The following is a 15,480-nucleotide window of genomic DNA, read 5'->3' as shown; positions in this document are numbered from 1 at the left end:
GGGCCTCGCCTGTAGTCCTCGTCCCTAAGAAGGACCGAACCACTCGGTTCTGCGTGGACTACAGGGGGCTCAATGCTGTCACGGTCGCCGATGCGTACCCAATGCCACGCATCGATGACCTGCTCGATCAGTTGGCCGGGGCTCAGTACCTGACCATCATGGACCTGAGCCGGGGATATTGGCAGATCCCCCTGACTCGCAAGGCCAGGGAACGCTCTGCCTTTATTACCCCATTTGGACTATACGAGTCCACGGTGATGCCATTCGGGATGAGGAATGCCCCTGCCACTTTCCAGCGGATTGTCAACACCCTGCTCAAGGGACTTGAAGGGTACGCGGCCGCGTACCTAGATGACATTGCCGTCTTCAGTCCCACCTGGGAGGACCACCTAGAGCATCTAGCACAGGTGCTCAGGCGGATCCACCGGGCAGGTTTGACCATCAAGCCGGGAAAGTGTCAGCTGGCCATGAGCGAGGTCCAGTACCTCGGTCACCGGGTAGGCGGGAGAACACTGAAGCCCGAGCCTGAGAAAGTGGAGGCCATCGCATCCTGGCCCACCCCCAGGACCAAGAAGCAGGTGATGTCCTTCTTGGGGACCGCTGGGTACTATAGGAGGTTTGTTCCACGCTATAGTAGCCTGGCAAAGCCCTTGACGGACCTCACCAAGAAGAAGCTGCCCTCTGCAGTCGATTGGACAATGGACTGCGAGACAGCCTTCCAGGCCCTAAAGGACGCCCTGTCCAGCCCGCCCGTGCTACAGGCAGCCGACTTCACGCGGCCGTTTGTAGTACAGACCGACGCCAGTGACTTCGGCCTCGGTGCGGTGCTCAGCCAGGTGGACTCTGCGAGCCAAGAGCACCCAGTCTTGTACCTGAGCAGGAAGCTGTTACCAAGGGAAGTGGCCTATTCCACGATGGAGAAGGAGTGCCTGGCCATAGTGTGGGCCCTGCAGCGTCTGCAACCCTATCTATACGGGCGCCACTTCATCGTGGAGACGGACCACAATCCCCTCAGCTGGTTGCACACCGTCTCTGGGACGAATGGGCGATTGTTGCGATGGAGCCTTGCGCTCCAGCAATACAACTTCACCATTCGCCACAAAAGGGGCCGTGACCACGGTAACGCAGACGGGCTGTCCCGACAAGGAGAGGTCGCGGACGGGCGCACGGGGGAACACCGGAGTGTGCTGCCCCCTAGCGCCCTCAAAAGGGGGGAGGTGTGAGGCAAATCCCGGGATATGAAGATGAATTATGACTTCCAGTCATAATCGCTCATCACTCCCTGGCAGTGCCCCCCTCCCTTCTTGTTCTCAATGTCCAGCATCTGTGAAGGTGTTACACCTCCATGGCCATCTCCTGTGATATGGAAATTAGGTGATGTGGGAACAATGGACACAGGATGACTCCCTGCCGTGACCCTGTGGTAGGAGCTGCTATCTAATTAGCAAGCTTGGAAGTATCCAGACAGAACGACTCCAGTAAAAAATGGTTCATATCTCGCAAGCCATATTTCCGATAAATATGGCAACCATAAAGATGGTGTCTCCGCATGCGGACGATGCTGGCACACCCTTTTTATGGGAGCGGGAGCTTGGGAAATACCCCAGGCGTGATATCAGCCAATGGGGAACTAGTAGACAAGTCATGAGTCCTCTCATTCTGTAGCTAAATTCATAACTGTCACAATGAGAGCATTGGCGTCCGCCTACGACGCTCCCAGGCCAAGTTATGGCCATATTCCATGTTGTGGATTTTGTCCATAACTCCAGCCAGGGGTGGAGCAGTGCTCCCTCTGAGGTCACGAAGGTAGGAGGGGACCTGGATTTGCCCAGGTTGATAACCCTACTTCGGCCATTTTCCAGTGTTCTTTCGCTGGGGGTCACGTGTAGGAAACATCTGTGGGAGTTCCTGGAAACCTGGTCTACAGCGCCCCCCTGTGGCCAGACGCACAAGGTAACTGATTGAATTGCATACCTGTTTGTAAACCATGCTTTATCTGTAACTGTACTCTGACCTATGTATATTCTGTAGATTCCCTATTGTATATATTGTAGTTTCTAGTGTGCTTTAGGCTGATTAAATTATATAATTAATCTTGGGCTGTTCTGTTATCTCGATCTTGAATCCCACGTCTGTGTGTTCGGCTAATAGTTACCGTGAAGCGGTTGGTGGCAGCGAGTTTGTGCCAAGGATTATTGTGGGGAGGCCAGTGAGATTCGGGGAGGTTTTATATATTCCGCCCGCGGAGGTCGGGGGAATATATACCCTACTCTCACCGGGGACCCTTCAATAATCGGCATAAGTAGTATAGCGGCCTCCTTGCTTATTGTCGGGCAATTCCATAATTGGCCTGACTATAAGAGGGGCGCTAGAGAGCGCGTCACGTGCTCTGTCTGTCGGTCGGGAGGTATAAAGGAGGGGTGACACCCACTTGTTACCCCCCGATTGTGACGTACTGGTAGCCAGCGCGGGGGATTTCTGAGTGACCCCCCCGGTGGTTCGTGACAATCCCCCTTTGTATACATGCCCTCAGTATATGATCCCCCTATGTATACATGCCCTCAGTATATGATCCCCCATATGTATACATGCCCTCAGTATATGATCCCCCATATGTATACATGCCCTCAGTATATGATCCCCCATATGTATACATACCCTCAGTATATGATCCCCCATATGTATACATGCCCTCAGTATATGATCCCCCATATGTATACATGCCCTCAGTATATGATCCCCCATATGTATACATGCCCTCAGTATATGATCCCCCATATGTATACATGCCCTCAGTATATGATCCCCCATATGTATACATGCCCTCAGTATATGATCCCCCATATGTATACATGCCCTCAGTATATGATCCCCCTGTATACATGCCCTCAGTATATGGTCCCCCTGTATACATGCCCTCAGTATATGGTCCCCCTGTATACATGCCCTCAGTATATGGTCCCCCTGTATACATGCCCTCAGTATATGATCCCCCTGTGTATACATGCCCTCAGTATATGATCCCCCTATGTATACATGCCCTCAGTATATGATCCCCCTATGTATACATGCCCTCAGTATATGATCCCCCTATGTATACATGCCCTCAGCATATGATCCCCCTATGTATACATGCCCTCAGTATATGATCCCCCTATGTATACATGCCCTCAGTATATGATCCCCCTATGTATACATGCCCTCAGTATATGATCCCCCATATGTATACATGCCCTCAGTATATGATCCCCCATATGTATACATGCCCTCAGTATATGATCCCCCTATGTATACATGCCCTCAGTATATGATCCCCCATATGTATACATGCCCTCAGTATATGATCCCCCATATGTATACATGCCCTCAGTATATGATCCCCCATATGTATACATGCCCTCAGTATATGATCCCCCTATGTATACATGCCCTCAGCATATGATCCCCCTATGTATACATGCCCTCAGTATATGATCCCCCTATGTATACATGCCCTCAGTATATGATCCCCCTATGTATACATGCCCTCAGTATATGATCCCCCTATGTATACATGCCCTCAGTATATGATCCCCCTATGTATACATGCCCTCAGTATATGATCCCCCTATGTATACATGCCCTCAGTATATGATCCCCCATATGTATACATGCCCTCAGTATATGATCCCCCTTTGTATACATGCCCTCAGTATATGATCCCCCTATGTATACATGCCCTCAGTATATGATCCCCCTATGTATACATGCCCTCAGTATATGATCCCCCATATGTATACATGCCCTCAGTATATGATCCCCCATATGTATACATGCCCTCAGTATATGATCCCCCTATGTATACATGCCCTCAGTATATGATCCCCCATATGTATACATGCCCTCAGTATATGATCCCCCATATGTATACATGCCCTCAGTATATGATCCCCCATATGTATACATGCCCTCAGTATATGATCCCCCATATGTATACATGCCCTCAGTATATGATCCCCCATATGTATACATGCCCTCAGTATATGATCCCCCATATGTATACATGCCCTCAGTATATGATCCCCCTGTATACATGCCCTCAGTATATGGTCCCCCTGTATACATGCCCTCAGTATATGGTCCCCCTGTATACATGCCCTCAGTATATGGTCCCCCTGTATACATGCCCTCAGTATATGATCCCCCTATGTATACATGCCCTCAGTATATGATCCCATTATGTAGACATGCCCTCAGTATATGGTCCCCCTGTGTATACTCCCCTATATCACCAGCCTGTATACATGATCTGCAGGCCTGACACTGAGAACATGATCCAGGCACAAGTCTGCACAGGCTGCACATTCCTCCTCCTCCTCTCCAGCTGTGGTGCCCGCATCCCTGGCCCTACTCACCCCTCTGCACAGGGCTCTGGTATTTGGTGCCTGGGGTTACTCTCATGGCTCACCACCACACCGGACAATAGCACGAACTCCGCTACCCAAAACATCCGGCACGCTGCTCACCCACCGGCGATAGGGTAACCGAAGGGGTTAATAAGTGGGCACCCAGCCTGTACGCGCAGGGCTCCCCGGTACCCCCCTCCCCCTCCTTACCATTCCCCTTTCCTCCGCTTCCTCATCATCCGGGGACTTGCTGAGCTGAAGGCATTAGGCTGGAGCAGCCCGGGTGGTCTGCATAGTTACCATGGTAACAGAGAAGCCCCGCCCACAATCTTCACACTGCTGCACAGATTGAGACAGTTATAAGGTCCGCCCTCTCAGCGCGGAGGCCACATGTACGGGGAGTGAGCTCCGGGTGCGGGACGTTACCGGAGAGAAAGGGGCCGGGTGCGGGACGGTACCGGAGAGGAGGGCGCCGGGTGCGGGACGGTACCAGAGAGGAGGGCGACGGGTGCGGGACGGTACCAGAGAGGAGGGCGACGGGTGCGGGACGGTACCAGAGAGGAGGGCGACGGGTGCGGGACGTTACCAGAGAGGAGGGCGACGGGTGCGGGACGGTACCGGAGAAGAGAGCGCCGGGTGCGGGACAGTACCGGAGAGGAGAGCGCCGGGTGCGGGACAGTACCGGAGAGGAGAGCGCCGGGTGCGGGACAGTACCGGAGAGGAGAGGGTGCCGGGTGCGGGACGATACCGGAGAGGAGGGCGCCGGGTGCGGGACGGTACCGGAGAGGAGGGCGCCGGGTGCGGGACAGTACCGGAGAGGAGAGTGTGCCGGGTGCGAGACGGTACCGGAGAGGAGGGCGCCGGGTGCGGGACGATACCGGAGAGGAGGGCGCCGGGTGCGGGACGGTACCGGAGAGGAGGGCGCCGGGTGCGGGACGGTACCGGAGAGGAGGGCGCCGTGTGCGGGACGGTACCGGAGAGGAGGGCGCCGTGTGCGGGACGGTACCGTACCAGAGAGGAGGGCGCCGGGTGCGGGATGGTACCGGAGAAGAGAGCGCCGGGTGTGGGACGGTACCGGAGAAGAGAGCGCCGGGTGTGGGACGGTACCGGAGAAGAGAGCGCCGGGTGTGGGACGGTACCGGAGAAGAGAGCGCCGGGTGCGGGACGGTACCGGAGGGAAGGGCACCGGGTGCGGGACGGTACCGGAGGGGAGGGCATCGGGTGCGGGACGGTACCGGAGGGGAGAGAGCCGGGTGCGGGACAGTACCGGAGAGGAGAGTGTGCCGGGTGCGAGACGGTACCGGAGAGGAGGGCGCCGGGTGCGGGACGATACCGGAGAGGAGGGCGCCGGGTGCGGGACGGTACCGGAGAGGAGGGCGCCGGGTGCGGGACGGTACCGGAGAGGAGGGCGCCGTGTGCGGGACGGTACCGGAGAGGAGGGCGCCGTGTGCGGGACGGTACCGTACCAGAGAGGAGGGCGCCGGGTGCGGGATGGTACCGGAGAAGAGAGCGCCGGGTGTGGGACGGTACCGGAGAAGAGAGCGCCGGGTGTGGGACGGTACCGGAGAAGAGAGCGCCGGGTGTGGGACGGTACCGGAGAAGAGAGCGCCGGGTGCGGGACGGTACCGGAGGGAAGGGCACCGGGTGCGGGACGGTACCGGAGGGGAGGGCATCGGGTGCGGGACGGTACCGGAGGGGAGAGAGCCGGGTGCGGGGCGGTACCAAAGGGGAGGGCATCGGGTGCGGGACGGTACCGGATAGGAGGACGCCGGGTGCGGGACGGTATCGGAGAAGAGATCACCGGGTGCGGGACGGTACCAGAGGAGAGTGTGTCGGGTGCGGGACGGTACCAGAGGAGAGTGTGTCGGGTGCGGGACGGTACCAGAGGAGAGTGTGTCGGGTGCGGGACGGTACCGGAGGGGAGGGCACCGGGTGCGGGACGGTACCGGAGGGGAGAGCGCCGGGTGCGGGATGGTACTGGAGAGGAGTGTGCCGGGTGCGGGATGGTACTGGAGAGGAGTGCGCCGGGTGCGGGATGGTACCGGAGAGGAGAGCGCCGGGTGCGGGACGGTACCGGAGAGGAGAGCGCCGGGTGCGGGACGGTACCGGAGAGGAGAGCGCCGGGTGCGGGACGGTACCGGAGAGGAGAGCGCCGGGTGCGGGACGGTACCGGAGAGGAGAGCGCCGGGTGCGGGACGGTACCGGAGAGGAGAGCGCCGGGTGCGGGACGGTACCGGAGGGGAGAGCGCCGGGTGCGGGACGGTACCGGAGGGGAGAGCGCCGGGTGCGGGACGGTACCGGAGGGGAGAGCGCCGGGTGCGGGACGGTACCGGAGAGGAGAGCGCTGGGGATGCATATACAGCTCAAAAGGGAAAAACCTGGTGACGGGTTCCCTTTAAAATGAAAGTTGTGGAAAATCCCTTGAAACAGACTTGAAGATAGATGGTTCCCTCTGGTGAAGGAAGCTTTGCTGTGAGGAATCCCACTAGAAAGCTCATTGAGATTTAGGCCTCTTTCATACATCTAGTTTTTGTCGTCAGGCACAATCTGGCGATTTGCGGAAAATCCGGATCCGGTGTCTACCGCTGGATCCGTTTTATATCCTCATAGTCTTGTAGTGGCGCCGTATTGTGCCGCATGGCATTGCGTTTCATCTGGTGTGCGCTGGATCTGTCCGGCTGCCGGAAAGGATGCATAAGGGAACGTTTTTTGTCACCAACGCCTTGCGTCGTGTTGTAAAATGGAAGCCTATGGGCGCCGGATCTGTCATAATGCGGCAAAAAACACATTCCACCGACGGATCCGTTTTTTTAACTGAGCATGCTCAGATGCGTAAATTCCTTTCCGGTTAGAAAATATCTTTGTCGGTCTCTGTCTGTCGGTCTCTCATACTCAACGATCATTGACGCAGCGCTGCACGGCTGTCACAAAGCTCCCGCGGCTTCTCCTGCTTTGAAAATGCCAGCCGCTTATTATTCCATCTCATATGCACTGCTTCCCCCGCCCACCGGCACCTATGATTGGTTGCAGTCAGACGAGCCCCCACGCTGAGTGACAGCTGTCTCACAATCACAGCCGCCGGTGGGCGGGTCTAAATCTTGCAGTTAAATAAATAAAACTGTGTGCGGTCCCCCCCAATTTTGATACCAGTCAAGATAAAGCCACTCGGCTGAGGGCTGGTATTCTCAGGATAGGGAGCCCCACGTTATAGGGAGCCCCCCAGCCTAAAAATATCAGCCAGCAGCCGCCCGGAAATGCTGCATCCATTAGTTGCGACAGTCCCTGGACTCTACCTGGCTCATCCCAATTGCCCTGATGCGGTGGCAATCTGGGTAATAAGGAGTTAATGGCAGCCCATAGCTACCACTAAGTCCTAGCTTAGTGATGGCAGGTGTCTATGAGACACCCCTTTATCGCTAAACTGTAGTGAAAGTAAAACACATAAAACATAAATAATAAATAATAAACACAAACACCGAAAAATCCTTTATTTGAAATAAAAGACAAAAAACACCCTCTTTCACCACTTTATTAATCCCCAAATACCCCTCCAGGTCCGGTGTAATCCACATGAGGTCCCACAATGCTTTCAGCTTTGCTACATCGGAAGCTGACAGGAACGGCCGTAAAACACCGCCGCTCGCTGTGAGCTCTGCAGACTAACTGAAGTGAGTTGCGCTGATGTCTCTCAGGTTACCCGTGGCCACTGCAACAACGGATCTTTTTTTTTTTTTTAACCTTATCCGTCGCATCAGTTTTACCACAATCTGCGATGGATCCGTTGCATCAGGCACATATTGGATTGTGCCTGACGGCAAAAAACTGATGTGTGAAAGTAGCCTTATGCAGAGCTACTTGCAGCTGTAAGAGCCAGAAAGGCGGCTCTACAAAATACTGACTTTGAAGGGGGGGGGGGTGAATAGTTATGCACACTGACTTTCAGTTATTTTGTTCTATTTGTTTGCTTTACAATAAAAATAAAAAAAACAAATGTTCACAGTTGTAGGCATGTCCTTTACATGAACTGATGCAAACCCTCAAAAAAAAGTGAAATTCAAGGTTATGAGGAACCAAATCAAGAAAAATGCCAAGGTGGTGAATACTTTTGCAAGGCGCTGTACGTGTTATTCACTACTGATGTATAAAATTAATGTGACATTGAAGACAATACACATGAAAAATCCTTTTTCTTGATAAAAATCAGTTGATTTTTTATATAATTGTGTGACCTAGGCCTGTCAAGTATTAACATAAGGGCATTGCTGATATATACGGAGGTCAGACCCTGCAGTGCACCATCAATGTGGCTTGTGAGGCAGGATAGAGGCTGGCATTGATCCCTGCCTCCTTTGCTCACTGGTATACAGGTGCATCTCAATATATAAAATTAACTTTTTGATATTCTATTCCAGTAATTCAATACAAAAAGGGAAATGCATGTATTATATAGAGTCATTACACACAGAGTGATCTATTTCAAGTGTTTACTTCTATTAAGGCTACATGCGCACACTGCTGTTTTTGGTGCGTTTTTGGCTGCAGTTTATTTGTCAGAACTTTCTGACATCTGACTTCCCAGCAAAGTCTATGAGAAGTCAGATTTTCTATGCGCACATTGCAGTTTATTTGTCAGCGTTTTATTTGTCAAAAGTTTGTGACAAAAAAAATGCACCATGTTCATTCTTCCTGCGTTTTTGTCAACATTTGTCACAAAAACGCAGCAAAAACGCAGGTTGTGAAAAACGCACCGAAAAAGCAGCAAAAACGCACCTATAATTACAAGCATTTTTTGTGACATTTCCAGGCTCTCTCTGACAAGGTGCAGTTTTGGCTGCAGTTTTGGCTGCAGTTTGTGAACACAAAAAGATGCAGCGTGCGCATGTAGCCTAATGTTGATGATTATTTATTTACAGCCAATGAAAATCCAAAAGTCATTATCTCAGAAAATTAGAATAATTATCACAAAACACCTTCAAAGGCTTCCTAAGCGTCTAAAATGGTCCCCTAGTCTGGTTCAGTAGGCTACACAATTATGGGGAAGGATGCTGACTTGACAGATGTCCAGAAGGCAGTCAGTGACAGACTCCACAAGGAGGATAAGCCACAAAAGGTCATTGCTAAAGAAGCTGGCTGTTCACAGAGTGCTGTATCCAAGCATATTAATGGAAAGTTGAGTGGAAGGAAGAAGTGTGGCAGATAAAAAAAAAAAAAAAAAATCTTTATTTTTATATAGTGCTAACATATTCCGCAGCGCTTCACATACATCAGGAACGCTGTCCCCATTGGGGCTCACAATCTAAATTCCCTATTTGTATGTCTTTGGATAAACAAGCAACCGTGATAACCACAGCCTTGATAGGATTGTTAAGAAAAGGCTATTCACAAATTTGGGGGAGATGCACAAGGAGTGGACTGCTGCTGGAGTCAGTGCTTCAAGGGCCACCACACAGACGTATCCAGGACATGGGCTACAACTGTCACATTCCTTGTGTCAAGTCACTAATGACCAATAGACAATTCCAGAAGCGTCTTACCTGGGCCAAGAAGAAAAAGAACTGGATTGTTGCTCAGTGGTCCAAGGTGTTGTTTTCAGATGAAAGTAAATTTTGCATTTCATTTGGAAATCAAGGTCCCAGAGTCTGAAGGAAGAGTGGAGAGGTCACAATCCAAGCTGCTTGAGGTCTAGTGTGAAGTTTCCACAATAAGTGATGGTTTGGGGAGCCATGTCATCTGCTGGTGTAGGTCCACTGTGTTTTTATCAAGACCCAAGTCAGCGCAGCTGTTTATCAGGAAATTTTAGAGCACTTCATGCTTCTTTCTGCCGACAAGCTTTTGGAGATGGAAATTTAATTTTCCAGCAGGACTTGGTATCTGTCCATACTGCCAAAGGTACCAATACCTGGTTTAATAACCCCAGTGTCACTGTGCTTGATTGGCCAGCAAACTTGCCTGACCTAAACCCCATAAAGAATCTATGGGGTCTTGTCAAGAGGAAGATGAGAGACACCAGACCCAACAATGCAGACGAGCTGAAGACTGCTATCAAAGCAACCTGGGCTTCCAAAACACCTCAGCAGTGCCACAGGCTGGTCGTCTCCATGCTACGCCGCATTGATGCAGTAATTCATGCAAAAGGAGCCCCGACCTAGTACTGAGTGCATTTACTGTACATATTTTTCAGTAGGCCAACAATTCTGAGTTTAAAATCATCTTTTCAGTTGGTCTTATATAATATTCTAATTTTCTGAGATTACTTTTGGGTTTTCATAATCATCAACATTAACAGAAATAAACACATCAAATAGATCACTCTGTGTGTAATGACTCTATATAATGCGTTTTCCTTTTTGTATTGAATTACTGAAATTAATTTATTGAGATGCACTTGTAAGTATCCACAGGACACAGACACAGTTGAATACAATTGTGGCGTAGAAGTTGTCTGCTACTTGCTTCACCATTCATCCTGTATGCCCTCGGTTCCACTTGCGCATAGCTTCAGATGCGAGAGCATTGAGACCCACTGCCAGACGCAGCATGCCGATATGACATGAGAAATTAATTGCAGATGGACACTGCCCCATAGTTTTGCACTAGAATGAGAGCAATCCAATGTGTTATTGGACTGCACTCGTCTATGCAAAACACAAGTGGAACCGAGCACTATGTCTGAGTTCCAGTGCAGAAAGTGCAGTTATGTGACAAGATTGTGTCTACACAAAGCACAGACCAGTGAATCATGGGAACTGGACTGGATGACTATTTTTCTTATATTTTCAATGTATCATTTTGCCAGCAGAGGAGGGGCACCATATTGTTTTGGGGACACTGTGAAGGGATTTTACTGTAATGTCAGAGCACCATATTGTATTAATGACACTGTTAAGGGGTCGTACTGTATTGTCGGAGCACCATATTGTATTAGGGATACTGTGAAGGGATCGTACTGTACTGAGGGGCATTGTAGTGCATCATACTGAATTCAGGGTCATCATTCTGTATGGGTCACTGAAGAAATCATACTGCAATGGGGGACTCTGGGAGCATCATACTGTATTAGTGGCATTGGGGTGAATCACATTCTAGTAGACTTCACACTGTGTCAGGAGAGATCATACTGTGTTGATGCCATGAAAGGGCTACTGTAGTGTGTGGAGACACTAAGGATCTTCACTAGGGGAAATTGATCCTGCAAAATAATTGTTCGGGTTTTATTTTGGGTTTAGATAAGAAATTAAGCTTTTAGCTATGTACACCTCTGGTTAAACCAAATACACCTTCCAGAAGTGACAGAGGCCTGGGACCTGTGGAGGAGGTCAATTCCAAAATGTCAGATACGAAAAATCAATGGCGAATGAATGAATGCCGCATGTTCAGTCAATGTGGTAGTGAATAGGGGTGTTTTATTTCTATGGTATAAAAGACAACACATTTCAAAAGCGTACCACTTTCTTCCTCAGGTCATATATAAAATACAGGTACCTTTCAGATGTTGGGATTTAATCCATTATATAATAAGCACTAGCTGTTTCCAGCCAGCTAACGCTCGGCATGCTCATTGATATCTAATTAACGCTGCTGGTGATTAAGCTAAAGTTAATAATGACAACATTCAGTAGCGCTTACGCAGGTGGTAAATTAAATTAAAATGAAGTTAATAACAATAATAATAATAATCAAAAATCTGAATAATACTAATCATACATTTTATTCACAGTGTAACATCAAAAATAAACTGGATTCAATAAGATGTACGTTTTTTATTCATTCCAGCATCTAAACAAATTTCATAACGAAACATAAATTAAGTTAAAATTTCTCTGTAAACACAATTAAATGTATAGTCATTTTCAAAGATCTTTCCTTGACTTCTACCAGGTACAATTTGAACTGAAAGACCTTTATGACTTGTAACTCTAGAGAATGCAGTGTATAATTGACCATGTGTGAATACAGGATCAGGTAGGAGAACGCCAATCTTATCGAATGTTTGTCCTTGCGATTTTGTAATTGTAATGGAGTAAGCCAGACGAAGTGGGAATTGTTTTCTTGTTAACTTAAACGGGATATCTCAATTTTCGCTAGTCTCCAATGGTATTCTTAGAATGAGAACCGTTTGATCATGACGCTCCCCAGAAAAAATACTGCAGTCGATGAGATATGCGCCAAGAGTTTCTACGATTAATCGAGTAACATTGCACAGTCCTTTCTTTGGATTTAGATTGCGGAGTAGTATGACACTGCAGCCTTTCGTAAGGTTCGGCAAATGAGGAGGGAGGCCCATAGGAGTCAGGGAATGTACAAATTCGATGGGGTACTGAGCTTTTTCTTCTTCTGTCTCACAAGATGAAATCTTGTCGACACTGAAGTATGATTTAGTCTGACCTCCAAGCATGTTCAACACTTGTTCATTGACTGTCAGCGTGTCACAGTTTTTAGGGCATAGCACTGCTCTGGAAGCAAGATCAGCAGGAGTGAGAGAGTTCAGGTCATTCCCAAATATGCTTGTCACGATATCATGAGTCAGCATGTCTTTGTTCAGCTTCACAAAATCCACCGGATTCCCACCTTCAACTCCTGATCCAAAAGCAGCCACTCACAAAACTCTACCTCATCAGGATTGACTCACATGTTTCTGATTAATTTCAGTTCCTTGAAGGATTTCCAGACTGGACTGCTCTTGACACACGCCTCTACAATACTAACGCAATTACCATGAAGTACAACTAGAGCCTGCTGACAAAAATCTCCAACAATCGGGATCCCACCAAAAGGTTCTTCATTGTGAAGAACACGTAAGTTTCTATCAACGGCACTGAAAATATGAATGGGAGATATTGAAATTTCATCCCATATAATAAGATTAGTATCCCGAAGCTCTCGGCAGACTGAGGTTCCTTCTTTAATACTTGATGCAGTTCTCTCATTCAAATGAATTGAAATTCCAAATCCGGAGTGGACTGTTTTACCACCTGCATAAAACAAAAAAAAATCTTTAATACAGACATCTTAAATTTACGTTTTTCACTATTCTGTAATCGTAATTAATCCCATCTCATTTTACACCATCCCCAAGTAAGTATAGTAGATGTCAATGCCTCATACACGAACGTCTTTCCACAACCTCCTGCACCAGATAAAAAAAAGCATTTTTCTGATGTCTTTGGATTATTAACTGCATTCATGATTGCTTCAAAGGCACCTCGTTGTTCTAGGTTCATGAGAAACTGCAGTCGTTCAGATTCATGTTTCTCCCTTTCCACATCAACAATGTCACACATTTGATACGCATCTGATGGGGAAGGTAGTCCACAACTTTTGCAATCTTTAGCAAACTGTCGTAAATGGTCTTGGATATCGGCAAGTGTTTGCTGCTCGGCCATGTATTCGCTGTGAGTCAGGAGGAAGTCTTCCATCATGTTATTTTTATATATTTTTTGTATAAATCAAGTCCACTTGTGATGTTGGTTCAGGATTGCAGAAAATAGCTGTCGAAGCTCACTGGGCATTCTAAATAAAAATGCTTCTTCCATGGTTTTGTCCCACTCTGAGTCATCATGCAATAATCCCATGGCCCTTGCTGCCAGAGTATAAATTTCATGTGTGTCCTTCCACTGTTCTCAGATCTTCGATTGATGTAGCACCTGTAGACAACATAAAGAAAATAATTAAAAATTATAAAAAAAATCAGGATGATCTAATAACGTACAATTAGATGAATATGACTTACCCTTGATATGTATCAGGAGTAGGCGCAGGGAAAATCTTTACATATCTTGTAGAGAGACAGAGTACATTCTTGGAAGGATCTTGTCAGCACCTCTTTTTCTTGTCTTCCAAAACTTATTTGTCAAGACATAATGGTAGGGTATTTCACAATATAAATACTAACCTGCTGACGGATCAGTTTGGTTTAGAACGAACCATTTGGTAAGTTTTGTGCCGTCACGCAGAGCTTTTCCAGACAACGCTGCTCCGCTCCATCCTCAAAGTAAACGGATTGTTGGAAAGGTAGGTGTCCTGGAAGTCTTTCTACAGCATGGGAACATGCAGACATCTCACATTTTCTCAGCCGCCACATTGCTTCAGGCGATGCCAAATCTCGTGTGTCGATGTAAGTCTTAATTTCGTCCCAGTGGTAGGTGCCGGTGTTACTGGCTTCGTTCACTTGAACGATGGCTGCATCATGCCCTTTGTACACGTACTTGAAAATATATTTGACAGTCTGGATGGAAGAGATTTCAACATTTATGTGTGCATTCTATTTCTGAGAAAGGTAGGGGTTGTATGGTACAACCCAGCAGTTGTCAACTTCCACATCCTTAATCTTGAGCTTAATCCCATCTTTTTGTCTGCAGTATACTGGATAACCATCCACATTAATATTTGTTTCTTGGCAGAAGTCTTTGGGAAACTTTGGAGCATGTCCGGATTCCTTCATCAAAGGGGGAGGGTGATGAAGCGGCTGGCTTCACGGCTGCGGGCCGCGAAACGTACATCAGGGAATCTCCCACCGCTCCACACAACGGTAATGTCTTGATAATCTGTTCTGGTTAATTGCTCTTTACACGTGCTTTTCAGTTCTTTAGTTATTTCTCCTGTGCTCCCTTACAATGGATCTTCCTTTGGGAGATCCTCCCTATTGTAAATGTCTCCTCCTATGTATTCACATTGCTGAACTTCTGGATCAGTTCTTTACATATATCATTGGCAATTAGATTTTTCCTAGCCATTTCACTTTGATAATTAACTGATCTATTTTCTATATAGTATCAATTTCCCATATAACTCTAAATGGTTGGACTGTTTTTATGGTACAATATACACATTTTTTCCATTACTTTTTCCAGCAATGTGGTATCAATTCATATAGGGCTATATTTATGCACAGTCACTTTATTACTCTTATAGCTGAATTGCACTTTAATTACAATTGCCCAGTTGTTTGATCCCCTTGTCCTCTTGTATACATTCCTTGTATTACATTTCTAAAAATAATTTATGCACTGTGCACTTTGACTACAAATAAAAATAATCTTTTTTATTCAGCAATTGTCGCTCATTGTTCTCCTTTTGTATACATTCAGGATCCAAT

At 48.1% G+C, this 15,480-nt stretch overlaps 1 protein-coding gene across 3 annotated transcripts in view; it reads right to left on the bottom strand.

The window, feature by feature from the left end:
- DZIP1 (DAZ interacting zinc finger protein 1) overlaps positions 1-4,701 on the bottom strand; it is a 169,441-nt gene extending 164,740 nt beyond the window's left edge. For 2 of the 3 annotated variants that reach the window (XM_075336751.1, XM_075336752.1), the window contains exon 1: positions 4,596-4,701. In XM_075336751.1, coding sequence (XP_075192866.1) covers positions 4,596-4,598 — 3 coding nt within the window. In that variant the 5' untranslated portion in view covers positions 4,599-4,701. Of the gene's footprint in view, positions 1-4,394; positions 4,576-4,595 lie in introns of those variants that run through there. The other variant, XM_075336753.1, reaches the window with a different exon arrangement.
- Between the last annotated feature and the right edge of the window lie 10,779 nt (positions 4,702-15,480).

Source organism: Anomaloglossus baeobatrachus, chromosome 2, assembly GCF_048569485.1.
Source record: "Anomaloglossus baeobatrachus isolate aAnoBae1 chromosome 2, aAnoBae1.hap1, whole genome shotgun sequence".
NCBI classification, from domain to species: Eukaryota; Metazoa; Chordata; class Amphibia; order Anura; family Aromobatidae; genus Anomaloglossus; species Anomaloglossus baeobatrachus.
The sequence above is the reverse complement of the archived record's forward strand: the minus strand, read 5'-3'. Positions and strand labels throughout refer to the sequence as shown.